The sequence below is a fragment of the Micrasema longulum genome, unplaced genomic scaffold (assembly GCF_059751315.1).
Source record: "Micrasema longulum isolate JH-2025_06_02 unplaced genomic scaffold, ASM5975131v1 h1tg000898l, whole genome shotgun sequence".
Taxonomy (NCBI): Eukaryota; Metazoa; Arthropoda; class Insecta; order Trichoptera; family Brachycentridae; genus Micrasema; species Micrasema longulum.
The window spans coordinates 616,773-634,699 of NW_028278089.1; the positions used below are offsets into that span (position 1 = coordinate 616,773).

Here is a 17,927-nt window from a genome sequence, read left to right on the forward strand (position 1 = left end):
TTAAGTATTTTATTTTATTGTTGGTGTCCCATCCTTCGTGAGTGTGGTTTTGTAATGATTTCTGAAAAACAAGGGGTAAAAAGTCATTAGTAAAATTATATTACAATGGGTAAAGTAATGGAGAATGCACATGTGTTATCTGTTCATTAAGTAATTCTACGTCAGGTTTATTTTTTAATCTATTAATTTCGAGAATTTCTAATTTGTCAAGTTTATGGCCTTTGGGTGCAATATGAATTATTTTTACATTATTTTTTAATTCGAAGGAATGTTTGTTTTCTATTAAATGATTGGCAAAATTTGAATTATCTTTATTATTAGACCATGATTGTTTGTGCTCTTTTATGCGTGTTTTAAAGGCTCTACCCGTTTGGCCTACGTAGCATGTATTTTTACAATTGTTACAATTATTTTAATTAATTACTTATTATTACTTATTTTATTTATTGAGACCAATAGAGGTCGGTTGTGTACCCGAAGCAGTGTCTCACATTTCAGATCACGAGTATTAGGACTTCACCTCTTCTCGTTAACAACTTGTTCCACAATTTTTGTTGGAAATTACCCAAATTGCAATAAAACAATAGTTTCGCATATAAACTAGTGGCTTAAACTATACTTTTATTTTTTAGGCCTGCTAGGTGGCGCAGGAGCGGGGCCAGCCAGTGGAGGGGCTGGGAGCCAGAATGCCCTTCCGGGGCCCGGAGCCCCGGGTCGAGGCCAGCCTTACTTTGACGCTGTAGCCCCCCGAAATGTTACAGCCCTTGTTGGCAAGTCCGCTTACCTGACCTGCAAAGTCAAAAACCTTGGGAATAAAACGGTAAGTAAAAATGTGATTCCAGAGTTAACAAATATTCGTAAAAATAAAATTCAATTAATTTTTGATGTAATTATTATTTAAAGCATTAACTTTGTGGTTTTTTTATATGTACGTATATTATTGTATATGACCACTTACCGGCCTTTCCATGCTAATAGTTTCAAAACGTGCCCGCCTTTTCATCAGGACACTAATTAGACTAACATGTGAATCCTAATAAACACCTTCAGATTAGTAGTAATATCTTTAGCTTCTAGGAGCATGAATTTACCTACATCCAGTGAAATCGTGCTCTTCCCCTTCTTACCTGCCCCATCTTAGACTAAAAAAAAAATATAGATATATTTCAAAAATAATAATAGAGACGGGTACGTCTTGAAACTGGTAGATTAGAAAAGTCGGTGTACAACAATAACGGCGTATATTGATAAAAAACCGTTATGTTTCGTAAACGTAAGATGGTCAGTCTTACGCTTTATGTGCCAGTCTAGGGATTATGAAATACTCAAGTGTAAAAATAAATATTTCAGAATAAACGTTTAAAAGTATTTGTGAAAATTCAATTAAAATTTAACTTTCTTTCTGTCAAAAGACATTATATATTGTGAAGAAAACTTCTCCAAACAACGGATGGTTTGCAACTTTTAAAAAGTTTATTGTGCTTTGATAACAGTTTTTGATACAGGGAGTTTTAATTTAAAATTTTAGTTATCATCATCATAATTTTCCTATTTAAATACAGTGGTGCATAGGGCACTGCATCGGATCTTCTATGTGGCGTGTCTTGATAATTTGATAAACTAATGTTTGGTGATCAGTCTCACCCTTCAGGTGCTTGTCCAGGGAAAATAAAATAAGAAGGTTTATAAAATCAGCCATAATTTTCCCGAAAGCTGTATTAATGTTGTTTACTTCCTAAAAGAAACTTAAATATTAGAAATAAACCTTAAAAAAAGTGTTTTTTCACACTTTTACATAGAGCGTGTATGGATATTTCGTCATTTGCACAGCACAACCTACTTCTAGAAGTTAAGGAAAGGTATATTCTTGCAAAGTGTTTGTTCAAACTGCAATGCCCCCCTGGTAATCACCAATAATAAAAAAAGCATTCAGATAAAAACAATTAGATAATTATCTTTGATCAATATTTGCTGTAATTTATAAAATTCCTCGCCTTCCGTGGTATACCAAAACATGTTACAAAAAATAATTTATGTTGGAAATTCAGTATTAGTAAAAAGGACCTTAAATTCCAAAAAAAATATTTTTAAACCCGAATTAAAGATGTTTTTTTACGGAATTTATTTAAAGAGTTTCGAAATTGAACTCGCGATAGAATTTACTTTGTACTTTGTTCCGTAATGTTGAATGAATTTCTGGTATTTTTTGGTAAATAATTTGTAATTAAAATTGTCAGAAACGGGTTGGCAGAAAGTTATTAAAAAGTTTCGATGTTTTGATAAAATTTTATGAGAAATATTTTTCTCATCCTTTTCCAAATATTTATTTAGGATACCATAGGCTTCTCAACTTTGACGTTTTTGTTTATACTAACCTTAAATTTAAAAAATGTAAATAACAAATTAATACTTTACAAAGATTTTTTTTTAATTATGTCTTTTTACAAAACTGTTCAATTATTTATATCATATTAAAAATTAAAGAGAAATATGCAATATAATTGCAAAGTACGAAATAATCGTATTATTAGTAAGTATGCAGAATGCAGCCATTTCACAAATTTGAAAAAATGATATATTGGTGTTATCGGGTGCAGTGAGGTAAATTCTATGTTTTGCTTAAAACAGACAGGCCGCTTTCACACAAAAAACTGTAATAATCACCTTCTGAAAGCAGTGTTGATCACAAAAACGGCATTTTTCAATTTACAGAAATTATCTACAGCACAAGAAAAATTTGAGGCAAGTATGCTGATGAAAAAAGCTTTATGCCTCCAGAAATCAAATTTTCTTTAATGCATTTAAGTGAATAAACACATAAGCATTTTATATTCCCTTCTCCTTCTATTTTTTTTCTTTTGCCACACCTATGCAAAGCGAATAACGGAGCCCATTTTGAGCATTTACTTTAAAAAATAAAAATAAAACAATATGTCTTTGTGTTTTTAATTTTACACAATCCCGTCTTTTTATCAAAAAACCTTTTTTCTTTACTTAGTATCGTTGCGTAGTCATATCAAAATAAGCTAGCTTACTTTTTAAGTACGTCTTTGATGCACAGAAAAACTATTGATTTTGGCACTTGTACAATTTAAGGTCACTTTTCAAGATGACGCCTTAACATAAACCAAATGGAATTTTTGGGGAAACGTTTCTATAAATAAACTTTTTCAAAATAGGTTGTAGAAATTTTTAAGGTTGATTTGCAGATTTTTTTTTAAAGATTATTTTTTATTTGGAATTAAATCAAATAATGACTCAAAACTGTATTGTAATATGAAAAAACTAATATTGAACTACTTAAACATAACTCAACTAAAAAATTAAGATTGTAGATTTAATAGTTTGGCTTCACTTGGGACATCTAGCCTTAAATCGGAATTTTACGAAAATTTCTTAAAAATTCGAATAACTTTTAAACGACTGAATATTGCGGAACATACATGAGAGTTAAATCGATAGGCATTAAAGTACCCCATCACTCTGCCACCGATGATCTACCCTCCCAGTTACAAGCTGTATATTATAGTGTATCAGTCTGAGTAGGTTTTGTAACTCACCTGAATATGTTAGTATTTCAATATTTTCTTCAAAGGTTTCTTTATTATAAGTTTTTTTTATATATTGATATGCCTGCATGTTTTAATGATATTTTTATTCTGCGTAGTATATACAATGAAATGTATGTATCATATGCATATTTTTGTCCCAACTCAACACAGGATTTTGGTTTCATAGAGTTTAAATTCGTGTCTCATATTGTGAATAAAATAAATAAATTTAAAAAAAATCTAAAATATAACGGGATAAGTGACTCACGGTCATCTAAATTTTTAAATTTTTTGAAACACTGAAACAAGAAACCGTATTTTTTTATAAATCCGTACCAATTAGGTTTTGTTACTCTTTGGCATATTTTAATAGCGCGATTTCATACCTCCTTAAAAATTCACATGGCACGATAAAATTGCACAGACCGGATTGGTTTTCATTATAATAAATTCCTTTGTTATTTAAATAATGTATGGCAAAAGCACTAACCAGGCCGATTAATCAGCGCTCGATTTCCTTTTACATGATTTACATCTGAGGCTAAATAAATCATAGTAATTTTTTTTTTAAACATTCAATCCATCACAAATTTCCGTATTCTGTGGATTTCGACAATTCGTATAAAACAAAGAGTAGATATGCTAAATATGGAAAAAACACTTATTTTTTTGATTTGATTTTTTATTAGTATTACATACAAAATATTTGGATTTTGGAGAACGTAGAGGAAGTTTGAAGAAAATTTAAAAATCTCCGCCGAAAACGTAAAATTAGTTTTTGAGGCCAAAAAAAAATTATATATCAAAACCTGCGCACATATGTAACAGCGTGATTCAAAACCATATTTAAATCTTGCTAAAACAGATTTCAATTATGCTACTTGATGCCGCAAACCAAGCATTCTCCATTGAGTTAGTGAGGCATAATTAGAAATCTCACAATTCTTTTTTTCAAAAATTTTCGCAAATACCTCAGTAACTCCTTCAATGGAGATTTATAAGTGTGCTTCTAATACCCCCAATTATTAAACAAACAATTTTAACTAAATGTTAATAACTAAAAAAACATAAATGATTTTTTTTCTTTTGAATTAAGAACAAAAAGTAAAACAATAGCAAAAATGTATTTTTTAAAAGTGCTCCTAATAATCATATATCGTATATTAACACCTACTCCGATTTTTTCGATTTTGCATTAAATAGTAACATGTCAAATCGGCCACTGACCACTCAATATGGTACCAGCGACGGCCGGTTTTTCACTAGATTCACTTCTTGCTTTTGATTATGTGCCTTTCTTTTACAAGCCTTACAGTCATGTTTAATAAGAAATCTGGGACCTGGTTACGATCTGTAAAATAAAAATTAATCAAACTCTACTACAATTCCAAATAAGAAACAATATACCTGATTTCAGGTAGTACTCCATACTAGGATCGCCCCGATATCCCATATTAGGAACCAGATCAGAACAAGCAAATATATTTATGGAAAAATATCTGCTCAAATTTAACTTCAAAACATTTATGAAAACATAACATTTTGACTTTAATTTGGTCTGTCAGTAGAAGATTGATAATTTTGCCGAAAAAAAATGTTTAAAAGTGAAACGTACGTAAATACCAAATCTGAAAGAAATAAAAATTAAATCACTTTTTCTAAAGCTTTTAGTGCGTTTCGCATCCGGAAGCGTATCAACATGTTTTAGTCGGTTGGTGGGAAAGTAGGTACGCTGAGTTATTATAAAGGATTTTTCGCTTAGTTTTTGAGAATCACCGTCATCTCATATTAGGAACGTATGCCACATTCAGTACATCTCCTTTATTAGGTATTATGGTATGACCAAATTTAATACTTGTTTTGTCTGAATGTAATATTGATGCTTCGTTATTTTTGTCCCTAGGTATCTTGGATAAGACACCGAGATCTGCATATTCTGACGGTAGGAAGTTACACGTACTCGTCAGACGAGAGATTCCAAACAACTCATCATAAGGAGGCTGAAGAATGGACTCTGCACATAAAGTGGGCTCAACAGAGAGACGCGGGAATGTACGAGTGTCAAGTATCGACGCAACCCGTCAGAAGCTATTTCGTCAATCTCAATGTAGTAGGTACGTGAAAACCATTGATTTTTTCATTTATTACCATAAAATATTGATTTTATCGTCACCATCGTAATTTTCTCATCTGCATTCAAAAGTGCACAGCGAATTACAATGGTACTCATATTGGAGTCATCTGGATCATTAAGTTACAGTCTCACACTCGAGGTTCCAGTCTAGAGACAGTATTGTTTAAAATAAATAAAATATTTTACATCTATCTTGCCAAAAATCTAACCTAATACTTTAAGTATAGTAACAAAAACACCCTCAATACTACAATAAATTGGGAATTCATCTCAAAATTTTCTTTTTTTTTCCCTTAAATTGGCCAACAAGTCAAAAACATTAATTCAGGGTTACACAATACCTGGACACGGAACGTTGATATACTTGAAAGATTTAAACTCTGCAATTTTGATTTTCTGCTAAAATTTCTGCGTGAAATTTAATTAAAGATTCAAAAGTCTTCAAAAAAAAATTACCCGCAGATTTCTAATAGTGATTTTTTTGTTTCTTATTTAATAGAATATTAATTTTTATATGAAATTTCATACCTTCAAACAATTTAAATTAAAATATAAAAATTGCTTTAAGGATCCACAAAAAACTAAAAGCAAGGTACTCAAAAATTCGATGAAGTGTTATTTTTATGTGTTTGCCATTTAAGAATAATTTTGTGAGAGATTTTATACCTGAAAATAGCTGAATTTGATAAATAAATAATGCTTCAAAAAACGACAGATCCATAAAAAAAATGTTTTATGTGTCCAAAACCTATTTCAAAAAAATTTATTATTTAAGACATCTTAAACCCAGAAAAAATAAAATTATCGTTTTATTTAAAACATGTACTGATTATTTTTTTCGTGAAATTTAATTGCTTTTATTTTCAATAATGTTTTATGTGTGTTTTAAGCTTGGAATAAATTTAAACAACAAACAACTTCAAGAAAACCACAGTCCACAACTTATTTCGATTATCGAACTGAAATTCCAAGGAGAGTTATAAATCAAATGTACGCAGATCAAGGTTTTTACTCAATTTATTTCGGATGGCTTGTAAAGAAATAACAAAAATTTAAATATATTTTACTGGTTTATGCTCGAGTTACCGATAAACTAACAAAATACCAAAAAATGTTGTACATTGAAGATAAGTTGATTTATTTTTAAAATTGAACAAGAAGATTTGTCGGATGATGTCAAATTTAAAAGCAAATTAACTCGAAGTGTATGCTTGAAAAAGAAAAATACAGTTTTTTAATATATTTTTTTTTAATCCACTAAAACAGGCAAGGAGGCCCAGCCCAATTACAAAAGTAAATCACAGCAGAGAACGAACGGCAAAAGATTTTTTAATTTTTTTTTGTCTTCGAATCCGGAACGTTCCGTGGGTGATTTAAACGTCTTAGCCACCACGAGACGGTGCAGAAGGTACTACGTAAGTAGACCAATTGCGTAGTATCTCGATTATTATTCTTACATGAAGGTAAGATGATTACTCTTAGACTTCAGGTTCTTTCAATATCTTTCAATCTTCTCACATTTTTCAATAATTTACGTAAATAATCCAGAGAATTGATCCCGAGACCTTTTGCATGGTAGGCGAATGCGCTAATCTTTGATAAAAAAACTTAAAATTTGATAAAACACACATGAACTTTAGTCATTTGGTCAATATTATGCAAATAATGCTTCACAAAAATAGCAACAAAATTTTATCAAGAAATTTTAAAACTAATTTTACTAAGTAAGCTCTGCGTCAGATATTTAAAAAATATATTTTTTACATGTTTGCAGTTATTAATATTATGCTTTGATAAAGTTTTTTTAAGGTTCTCAGAAATGAAAGTAGGCGAAGATATTAAATACCCACCTAGTTAATTTAAAAAGCATTGATTACTTCATGTATTTTATTTAAATTCACATTATAAGTTATTTTAATTATATTTTTTAAATATGTATTTTAAAAGGTTTTTTATTTGTCGTATTTATTTATCTAACTAACTTTTACTAAGAAACCTAAAATGTAAATATTTTTTTATTTACGCTCGCTTATTGCTCGTTTATGATATGGCTTGGGTTTTATGAATTCATTAGAAAAAGTACCACCTTGACTGACCTTTAAGTCTTTGACTAAAAAAATATTAAAGGAATTGCTTGCAATCCAGATTCTGATTCTAAAATAGCAAGATTTATAGGCAAAATACCCGAATCAGCTTTTGTACAGAATAACAAAAAAAACTATGATAAGCTTATACGTAATCAAATAAAACTGACGTATCGAAAAAATAAAAGGCAGAACTCGTATTGGCATTTCAATATATTATAAGTTTTTATATTTCAAAATGTTACATACCAAATAAATACATTAATAAAATACACGCAATCAAAAATTATTTGAACTCGAATATAGTTATTCAAAAACATCAATGTGTGCTTGGTTTCATTAACAAAAAATAACGCTTCTACTAATTCTTACATTACATATTAAAATATTTTTTATTTTAAATGTAGGTACCCACTAAAAACAAACTAAAAACTTTTGCTGTTTTCGAACTTTTTTTTAGACCTTAATTTTTTAATGTCCGTTTTTAATGATCACTGGCTCTTTGAGAGATCAAAACCGAAAATTCAGGAAAAATGTTTTACTGTTTTACAATTCACAATATAAGTTTATACAATCAAATCAGTTTAATTCATTAAATGTTACAAAATAGTGGTATGTAACCACTTAGTGACTTTTCTTTATCTCGCGGTTTTAAGACGTACCCGTCTCTTTATAAGAACACTAATTAAACCAACATGCAAAGCCCAATATGCACCTTCACCATAGTTGTTGCATAAATAAATAAAACCAACACGACATGCATTTTAATAAGCTACCCTTACAAACACTGATTAGGTTATGAATATACAAACATACAAATATTTCATTACAGCTTATAAAATGTTTGGCGACAAAGTTAATGCGTTAAATTAAAAAAAATAAAAAAATAGTTGTCTTCTTTACACATTTCTGAAAATGCCTAGTTCAGGCAAATCAGATACAAAGTAGGAATACGTTTTATAATATTACGAGTAAAAGACTGACGTATTATTTTTATTCTTCCACAGTTCCGACGGCGACTATATTAGGAGGACCAGATCTTCACGTGGATAAAGGGAGTACCATCAACCTGACTTGCAGCATCAGGTTTAGTCCAGAACCTCCAGCTTACATATTTTGGTACCACCATGATGAGGTTAGTTCAAAAACAATTCTCAAAATATAAAACCAAACCCTTGCGAAAAAGAAAGCTTTGTGAATAAAATTAAAAATCATATGTAATTTTTTTATTTATTTAATTGGGTAAAAAAACAGTATGTTTATAAATATTAACGATGACTTTGTATATTTGTGTAGGACACTCATGTGCACACCAAAAAAAAGTTTACATTTAAGGCAATAATTCAAATATAACTTCTTTCAATATTTCTATGATTTTTGGCCTAAATTTACAAACATTGTAAAAAACATCAGACTCGGTAAATCGATTGTTATATTGCTCGCATATTCTAGATATTGAAAATGGTTTGAAATATTTTGTTGACGCGTTGTTTGTATAAAACAGAAGATTTTGTCTTGTCGGTCTAGATGGCACACGGAATGGAAGTCTTTCAAGTGGATTAGGGGAATTAATTTTATTATTTATTAATTTGTATAAAAATAACTAGAAATATTTACCCGCATTTTTTTACTTTAAAAAAAAAACTATAAATTTATATTCGTATTTTAAGACCTGCTGGTTTTAGTTAATAAACTCGTATATAGAGTTTAAGGAAGCAAAATAAGCAGTTAATAGAGTATTGATGTCAATTCTTATGTATGGGATTGGAGAATGAAATTAGAATAACAAGAATATAAGTAAGCTTAATGCTTTCGAAATCCTTCTCTCGAAATGATCTCTCAGGCGAATGAATGCTAAAACTATTGCACGAATGTATATAAGGTTGAGCATTATCGACAAAATCACGAGAGAAGTTTTGCGTGTGTTTTGACATGTAGAGCGAATAAACGGAGAAAGTTGGCAAAAATGGCTTCTGGATTTGGGTCCCGAAACTGCTTTAAGATGGTCACCCTACCAAAACAGTAGTCTATTTGAAATCGGAATTATTTTTGCATGTCTGCTATTTTTATTTTATGTTTATATCCATACAGTGTCGTTAATCATATTTACAAACAAACCAAGCAAACTAACAAAACCATTACGCCATTTTCTGTAGGGGTAGGCAGAGAGGAAAGAACGTCTTATCACTCTGTCTTTATTTTATTTATTTTTATTTTGTTTATTAAGAAAAACAACAGCAATACAAAGAAATATACACAACATAATAAAAAAAACATAAAATAAAGCCAAATCAGTTTTTCACATAAATGCAATTATAAAAATCCAGTTCAGTTAAATATAATTTATAGAAGTGCTTGTGTGCGAGTTTTTTTTTTGTGTGTGAGGATGCGTGTGTAAAAAAGTGGAGTGTGGTTTTGGTAGGTATGTGAATATGTGTGTGATTGTATATGGGTGTGAGGGTAGGTTTAAGGACAGGGTAAGTGTGTATTTGATATGAGTGAATAGAAACAATTTAAAAATATAATGTAAAAATATAAATATATTTTTTTTTATAACGAAACATAATTTTTTTCAAATAATAGTTTTTTAATTTTGGTTTTAAAAGTGAGTTTACTGTAATAAAATATGTCTATGTTATTGAAAAATAAATTATAATTACGCGTCAAGCGAATCAGAGGAGAGTTCTGAGCATAGTTGGTGCGAACTGTGGGTACATGGAAAAGAGATAGATTCGTGTGACGGGTGCGGTAGCCAGGTACGTTAAGGGCCAACTCAGAAACCAGAACAGGACTATCAAGAAGTCCATTAAGAATGTCATGTAAAATACCCATATCTAATAACAAACGACGATCCTCAAGACTAAGTATATTATGTTTATGACAAGAAGTTTTATAGTTAAGGTCCGTAAATCTGGATCTCCAATTGAGATGTCTCAAAAATGTTTTCTGAATATTTTCAAGCCTTATCTTGTGTATGGAATACTGGGGAGACCACACAGAGGAGGCATATTCAAGGAGACTACGAACGTAAGCGAAATAAATTAATTTGATACTACCAATATCATTAAAAACTTGGCAAGTGCGGATAACAAAACCTAAGTTTCTGTGTGCCCGGTTCACTATATTTTCGATGTGGTTTTCATACGTAAGTTTTTTATCTAGAATCACACCAAGATCACGAACACTTTCAACTCGTTGTATAGCTTGATTACTTAAAAAATATTGATGTGAAATAGGATTGGAGCTACGTGAAAAAGAAATGAGTAAACATTTTGAGACATTTACATTTATGAAATTTTTTTCATAGTAATCTGTTAATCGGTGAAGATCGTCTTGGAGATTATAGCAGTCACTAGTATCTTTAATATTCAAATATATTTTTTTATCGTCAGCATACATCAAGAAATTTGAATTATGGATGACTGCATATATATCATAAAGGTAAGCATTATAGAGCAAAGGACCCAAGTGTGAACCCTGAGGAACTCCCGATGTAATATCTATAAAATTGGATCGAAAACCTCCGAGTACGACAGCTTGGCTCCTGTTGCTTACGTAGAATGATATCCATCGATATACGTCACCTCGTATTCCAAGGTTAAGAATTTTTCTCAGAAGGATGATATGATCCACACGATCGAATGCCTTTTCAAAATCAGTGTAGACCACATCCACCTGTTCACATTTATCCATACAACGAAGTACAAAGTTCGTAAACTCAATTAAGTTAGACGCGGTTGATATGCAAAGAATGTATGCACATACCTCGCTTTTTCTACATTCATGCATTTTTTCATGCACGCACGCCGATTACCCCTACTCTTGAAATGTCTATCTTCAAGAATTTGATGGACTTGATCGTTCCATTTCTTTATCGGTCTTCCTCGTTTTCTGCATCCATCAACATTTGCATCGTTGATCATTTTAGCCTTTCTTTCGCTGTCCATTCTCTCTACATGTCCAAACCAACGCAGCATCCCTTTCTTGATTCTGTCGATAATGCATGTCTCAGCCTTACACAGTTCACGGATCTTGACATTTGGGCACCTATCATTTTACCACACATTCGCCCGAGGGATCGCATTTCGACAGCATTAACTTAGTTTTATTATTATTTTTCCAATTCCGTATTTCGCCCCCACACATTAGAGTTGGCACTAGAACTTCATTGTGTACTGCTAGTTTTGCCTCTTGCAATAAACATTTGTTTACCAAAGTAGATTTCAGTGCACCGATCACCCTGTTCCCGGCACTCACCCTCCTTTCAATATATTTCTCAGTCTTTCCACCCAATTATATTATATTTACTTATTCTGAACATTAAATTAAAATAATGCCTCGACACAGGTTATGCCCAGTGATGTTCAATCTCTACATCTGTTGATCTTTGCGAAGTTAACCCAACGAGGTAAACCGAAGTTAAACGAGCTAAAACCTTTATTGATGCGGAAACATTCTGATCGACCTGCATACTACTCAACGTTTGAAAATAATTTTCTTTCTTAACTTCTTTTCGGACACATATTTTTCAAAATATTTCATTTATAAATTTATAATATACGAATAGAAAATATTAATGAGCTATGAAAGACGTCGTATCAAGCTTCCGGCTTGTTAATATAATGTCAACAAGCAGCATTTCATTCTGAGCGTTTTTAATTTAATTAAATTTCATTTCATTTCTAGACACAGAAATAATAAATTTTCTCTGACTATGTAAACTATGAAAATTAAGCAAACTAATTATGAGAAGTGGAATCAGGAATGAAAAATAGGGAGACATAAAGAACATGCCTCAATAAACACCGGCCTTATTACTAAAGATAATTACATTTCTTTATAACTATAATGTACATATTGAAAAAAGATCATGATAAAATCGTAAATGAATTTTATCGTTGTGAATTCATTTATATTGAAATTGACTGATACGTTGCAAGGAGGACGATAAGGCATATAAAAGTCGAAACCACGGACCCGATTACAATGGGAAGTTAACAGAGTTACCTTCAATTGTCTAATTTAATATGTATAATTTTTATTTAGAAACTTCGCTGGTCTATCTTCAAACCATATATTTTTTATTTTAATACATTATTGTTGACTGTTTGTTTCTGTAAAAAAAAATAATAATTAAATGAAGTGAAAACCGAATCTTATGTACGAAAATGAGGGTATATCCATAAACACACAAACCATCACGCGTTTCTTCGTAAGGGTAGCCAGAGAAAATATAACGCCTTATCACTCTATCTATTCATACAGATCTGGCTTCTTCTACATTCATACATCTTCTCAAGCACGCGCGCCGACTATTCTGACTTTCAACATGTCCATCTTCAAGTATTTGTTGGATTTGGTCAAGCCACGTTCTTCTCGGTGTTCCTCTATTTCTGCATCCATCAACATTCAAATTGTAAATATTTTTAGCCTTTCTTTCGCTGTCCCTTCGCTCCATATGTTCAAACCAACGCAGAGTTCCTGTCTTGATTTTGTCTTTAGTGCTTATCTCAGCCTTACGTAATGTAAAGATCTCAATATTCGTGCATCTATCCTACATAGTTTTACCACATATTGGCCCGAGCACAGCATACAGCCTACTTCGCCTAAGTCCATTCTTTCCTCCCATACATCAGATTCGGGACCAAAACTCCACCATTATGATTATTTATTTTTTATTTTTTTATTTTTTAAAATATAAAGCTACAACATGTTAACCAAAAATCAAACAAAATAAGGCAAAAATACAGAAACAAAAAATGAAACGAAGTACTACAACAAAAAAGAGGCAAAATCTTGTACTTGCTGTGGGATTATAATATAATTAATTAAAGTACGCATATATTTCCAAAAATAATAGAAGGTAAATAAAACAATTTTTATATAAAAGTGCATATACGTATGCATGCAGTTGCGCATGTGTGCGTAAGCATGTATAATTATACACACACATACACGCACCCGCACACTCACTCACCCGAACATACACATATACCCACATACACACTATAACATGGTGAGAAAATTAAAAAATAAAAAAATTTCAATTGCTTAACAAAAGAACTTCAAGTACTGTAGAAAATAATTTTAATAAAATTTAAAAAAAAAACAGATATCCTTTATTTTAAAATAAAAAACTTAAGTATGACTTAAATGTTAAAAAGCAACATTTAATTAAGGAGGTTGGTTAAAAAAATCTTTTTACCTTTGGCTTTAATTTTGTAAAGAATTTAATAAATCCTTGAAAAACCTAACTTTTTTCAAAATGTTAATTATTAAATTTTGGATTCTAATATTATATTGATGTCTACGTGAATAACTTAATGTAATGATTTTTTTTTCTCTTTATAGATTTGTTAAATTGATTTTTTTTAAACGTCTTGTCAGTTGATGAAACATTTAAAATTTGAAATGGTTCTTTTGTTGGGAAGGATGATTTTTTTTTATCACTTTAATAATTGTCTTTTGTACTTTTTTTACTGAGTTTGTAATACTTGTGTAGGAACCTCCTCAACCAATAATACCATATTGTTGTAAAGATTGTAGAATATAATAATACACCGTTTTCAATTGTTCAATTTTAAGGATATTTCTAAATCTTGTAAAAATATATACACTTTCTTATTCGCTTAACTAATGTACGAATTTTTGTTTTCCATTTTTAATTTGTGTCAAAAACTGGTCCTAAATATTTTTTTTATTTTTTTTTATTAACGTTTGAATACATTTGTTGAGAATTTATATTACATTGCATTTGGAATGGTGTATGACAATTTTTATTCGTGGATCAATGTTGAGTTTGTAAAAAATACAATTTAATTTTTAAAAATTGGTTTCTTTTAAAATGTGTATCATTTATTTATATTTTATGTTTGCATATATAACTTGTTATCACATTAATCACCATGTTTATTAAAATAAAAAATCCTCCATTGGCATGGTCGGTGCCCAGGTACAATAAATCTAGAATATATAATTAAATCTTTGACGTAAAAACAACATAAAAACATATAAAATTCATCTGATATCATCTGAAAACATTTTTTATATTAATTTCGCACTCTAAACCCGTTTCATAAATGTTCCCTAAATTGATGCGTAATCCAGCTAAATTTATTAGGTAACATTAAAAATGAGCGCATTATTTTAATAAAAATGTTGAGTCAAACAAATGAGGGACTTCGTTTCATTTCCTCTCTGGGATATTCCCTCATTTAGCTTTGTAAGTGTAAAAATTGTTGACCTTAATATAAAGACTCACTCATCCTCACATTCGAGGTAATAGCATCAGAGTGTAATGAGAGAGCGGATGAAAAATGATCATTTGGGCACGCTTGCCTGATGACTTGAACAGTGAAGGGTATTGTAATAGTGAAAACAACATTAATGTTAAAAGCTAAAATGTTACCTGATGACGTAGGTCCGAATTCCATATAAATGTGTGAACATTAATTTAAAAGTTTTGAAGATGTGAATTATAGCGTTAAAAGAAGATTACGAAGTTCTAGTTTGGATAAAAGTGGAAAGATATAATGTACTGTAATATGATTATATTTGAATTTATTTTAACAGAGAGGGAAAACATTTTTAATAAGGGAATAAAGTGAATAGTAGGCTGAAAAAAGGACGGGCACCTCTCGGAAACCGGTAGGTATGGAAAAGTCTGTTGGCGGCTACATGCAAATATTTACTTTTTTTTTTTAAATTTAAAAAGAGTTGAAGAGCATTTAGAAAACGTAATATATAAGTCTAGGCATTAACAGGGCTTATGACCTGTCATTGGCTGGTTTAAGTGGCCACTTTACACACTGTGTAACATTCACCATTCTGCCCATGTTTGACCTTCAACATTTCCTCGACTCTTCCATCTGTCGACTTTTGTGAAGTAAAAGAGCTGAAACCTTTATCAGAGGAAATCCAGCCAGTCTGCAAGCATTTGGACATAATCAAACATTGTTGATTATATATGATTTATTTTTGAACTTTAATAATATAAATTCGCTAAAAGTTAAATATGTTTTAACTCTATGGGACTATTGTCATGTGCTAATTAGTAACTTAAGCATTCTGAATTTGTACTTTGAAAAAAAAACTAATTATTTAAATCCTGATTTGTAGCTCCGGGGAATTTTTATTCACCTTTGTAAAATACTTTGTATTGTATGATTAATAAATAAAAAATAAAACGTTTTAAAACTTACAATTATTAATCATAACTAAACATATGGAAGAAAAAAAAACTTTTTTTTAACACTTAAAACATTAAATTCATAGTCAAACATTTTTAGAAAACATTTTAGAGAAGCTAATATAGAAGCCTAGGCACCTACATAGCTTATGTCAGCTTAGCTTAGCTTTGTCATTGCCTGGATTAGGTGGAAAGTTTACACGCTGTGTAACATTCACCATTTTGTCCATATTTAAACATCTATATTACTTTAATTCTTTCATATGTCGATGTTTGTGAAGTTAAAGAGCTGAAACCTTTATTTATGCGGGTGAGATTCATCTAATTAAATTATTTCATACTAGGCAAAGCCTAAAATTGTATTTTTTTATATTTCTATACTTCTCCCCGGGGAGCTGGAGATCCCCAGACTTCTTTATTATCTTATCTTAAATGTTCTTCATCTTGGTTATAATATGTTTATATAATATGTTTAAATAATATGTTTATATCAACAGTTCCCCAGGGAGTTGAATCCTGTCCTTGTCTACAAAAATTTGGGCAAACTCAAAATATTGTTGATAAATTCACATGATCCATGAAAAAGTATAGAAATTGAAAAAAAAATATTCTTAAGGCGTTGCCTAGGTGAAATAATTAAATTAGATGGATCTTACCCGCATAAATAAAAGTTTCAGCTCTTTAACTTCACAAATATAAACAGTTGAAAGAATTGAAGGAATAAAGATGTTCAAATATGAGCAGAATGGTAAATCTTACGTAGTGTGTAAAGTCGTCACATAAACTAGCTAATGACAGGTCATAGCCCCGTAGATGCCTAGACTTCTATATTACCTTTTCTAAATGTTCTTCACCACTATTGTAATATGTTAATTTTAAAAAAAAAAAGTAAATATTTGCATGTAGCCGCCAACGGACTGATCCATACCTACCGGTTTTCGAGAGGTGCCCGTCCTTTTTTCAGCCCACTATTCACCTTCACCATGCAGATGCACAAAAATCTAACACCAGGGTGCTAAAAGGACCCATGCTATAAGAAGCAAATACCAACGTGCACTAATGATAATAAAATAATGTAAGTGTTGTGCGAGCAATATGTATAAAAAAGGGAGGTAGGGAGGAAGGGAGGAAAGAGCAAGTTTAGTGAGATTCGAATGTAAGTTTAAATAGTGTCCTGACGAAGAGACGCGCACGTCTCAAACCGGTAGACGTAAAAAATCTGTAGTTATTTACAAATTAATGCAAAATATATTTTTATTAAAAAAAAAATTATGTTGTTTAAATAGACGGAGAGTCGCCACATCGCATCCATGACATTTTTATAATAAAATCAATATCATTTGACAAATGTGATCATTATGTTATTGTACCAGCAATAAGTTTGAATTTTGAACAGAGTAGTTTTCAGGTCATAAAAGACATTTTATAAACGGGTGGCTTGATATGTTACTTTTATTTATAGGCGAGTTTCGTGATAGTTTTATTATTGAATAACGGTCAATTTCTACTTGAATTGTAAGTTTTAAAAAAATATGAAAAACTAAATTCTCACTCAAAAGCCGCATACATATATGAGAGGGTTAAATATATTTTTTATGAAAGAAAATACAACATAAGCAGCTTATAAGAAATATGTATTTGAATAGAAAATCTTCAAAAGGTTGATGTTAGGAAAAATAGTATGAGGTAGGTAGGTTTTTAAAAAAAATAAACCAGCGCCAAGAAGTCTGAAATTCCTTTAACAAAATTCTCGGATTCAGGACCCAGTTATGCATAAAGAGACTAATTCAGAAATTAAATTAAAAATAACATCACACAAAATAAAATAAACGACTTTGTATATACTTTTTAACTATAATGTAATATATTTTATAGACATAAAAGACGAGTGATACTTAAGCGGAAACACGGTCTGATTTTTTTACTTACAAAAGAATTCCCGTATTTTCTCTCTTGATTATGATAGAAGA

The 17,927-nt window shown here is 30.5% G+C and overlaps 1 protein-coding gene across 4 annotated transcripts in view; it reads left to right on the forward strand.

Annotated features, from left to right (window-relative positions):
- Positions 1–17,927, forward strand: part of LOC148278294 (zwei Ig domain protein zig-8-like) — a 144,665-nt gene that overhangs the window by 109,882 nt on the left and 16,856 nt on the right. For 3 of the 4 annotated variants that reach the window (XM_088231630.1, XM_088231631.1, XM_088231632.1), the window contains 4 exons: positions 633–820; positions 5,455–5,665; positions 6,576–6,689; positions 8,777–8,904. In XM_088231630.1, coding sequence (XP_088087756.1) covers positions 633–820; positions 5,455–5,665; positions 6,576–6,689; positions 8,777–8,904 — 641 coding nt within the window. The remainder of the gene's footprint in view (positions 1–632; positions 821–5,454; positions 5,666–6,575; positions 6,690–8,776; positions 8,905–17,927) is intronic. The other variant, XM_088231633.1, reaches the window with a different exon arrangement.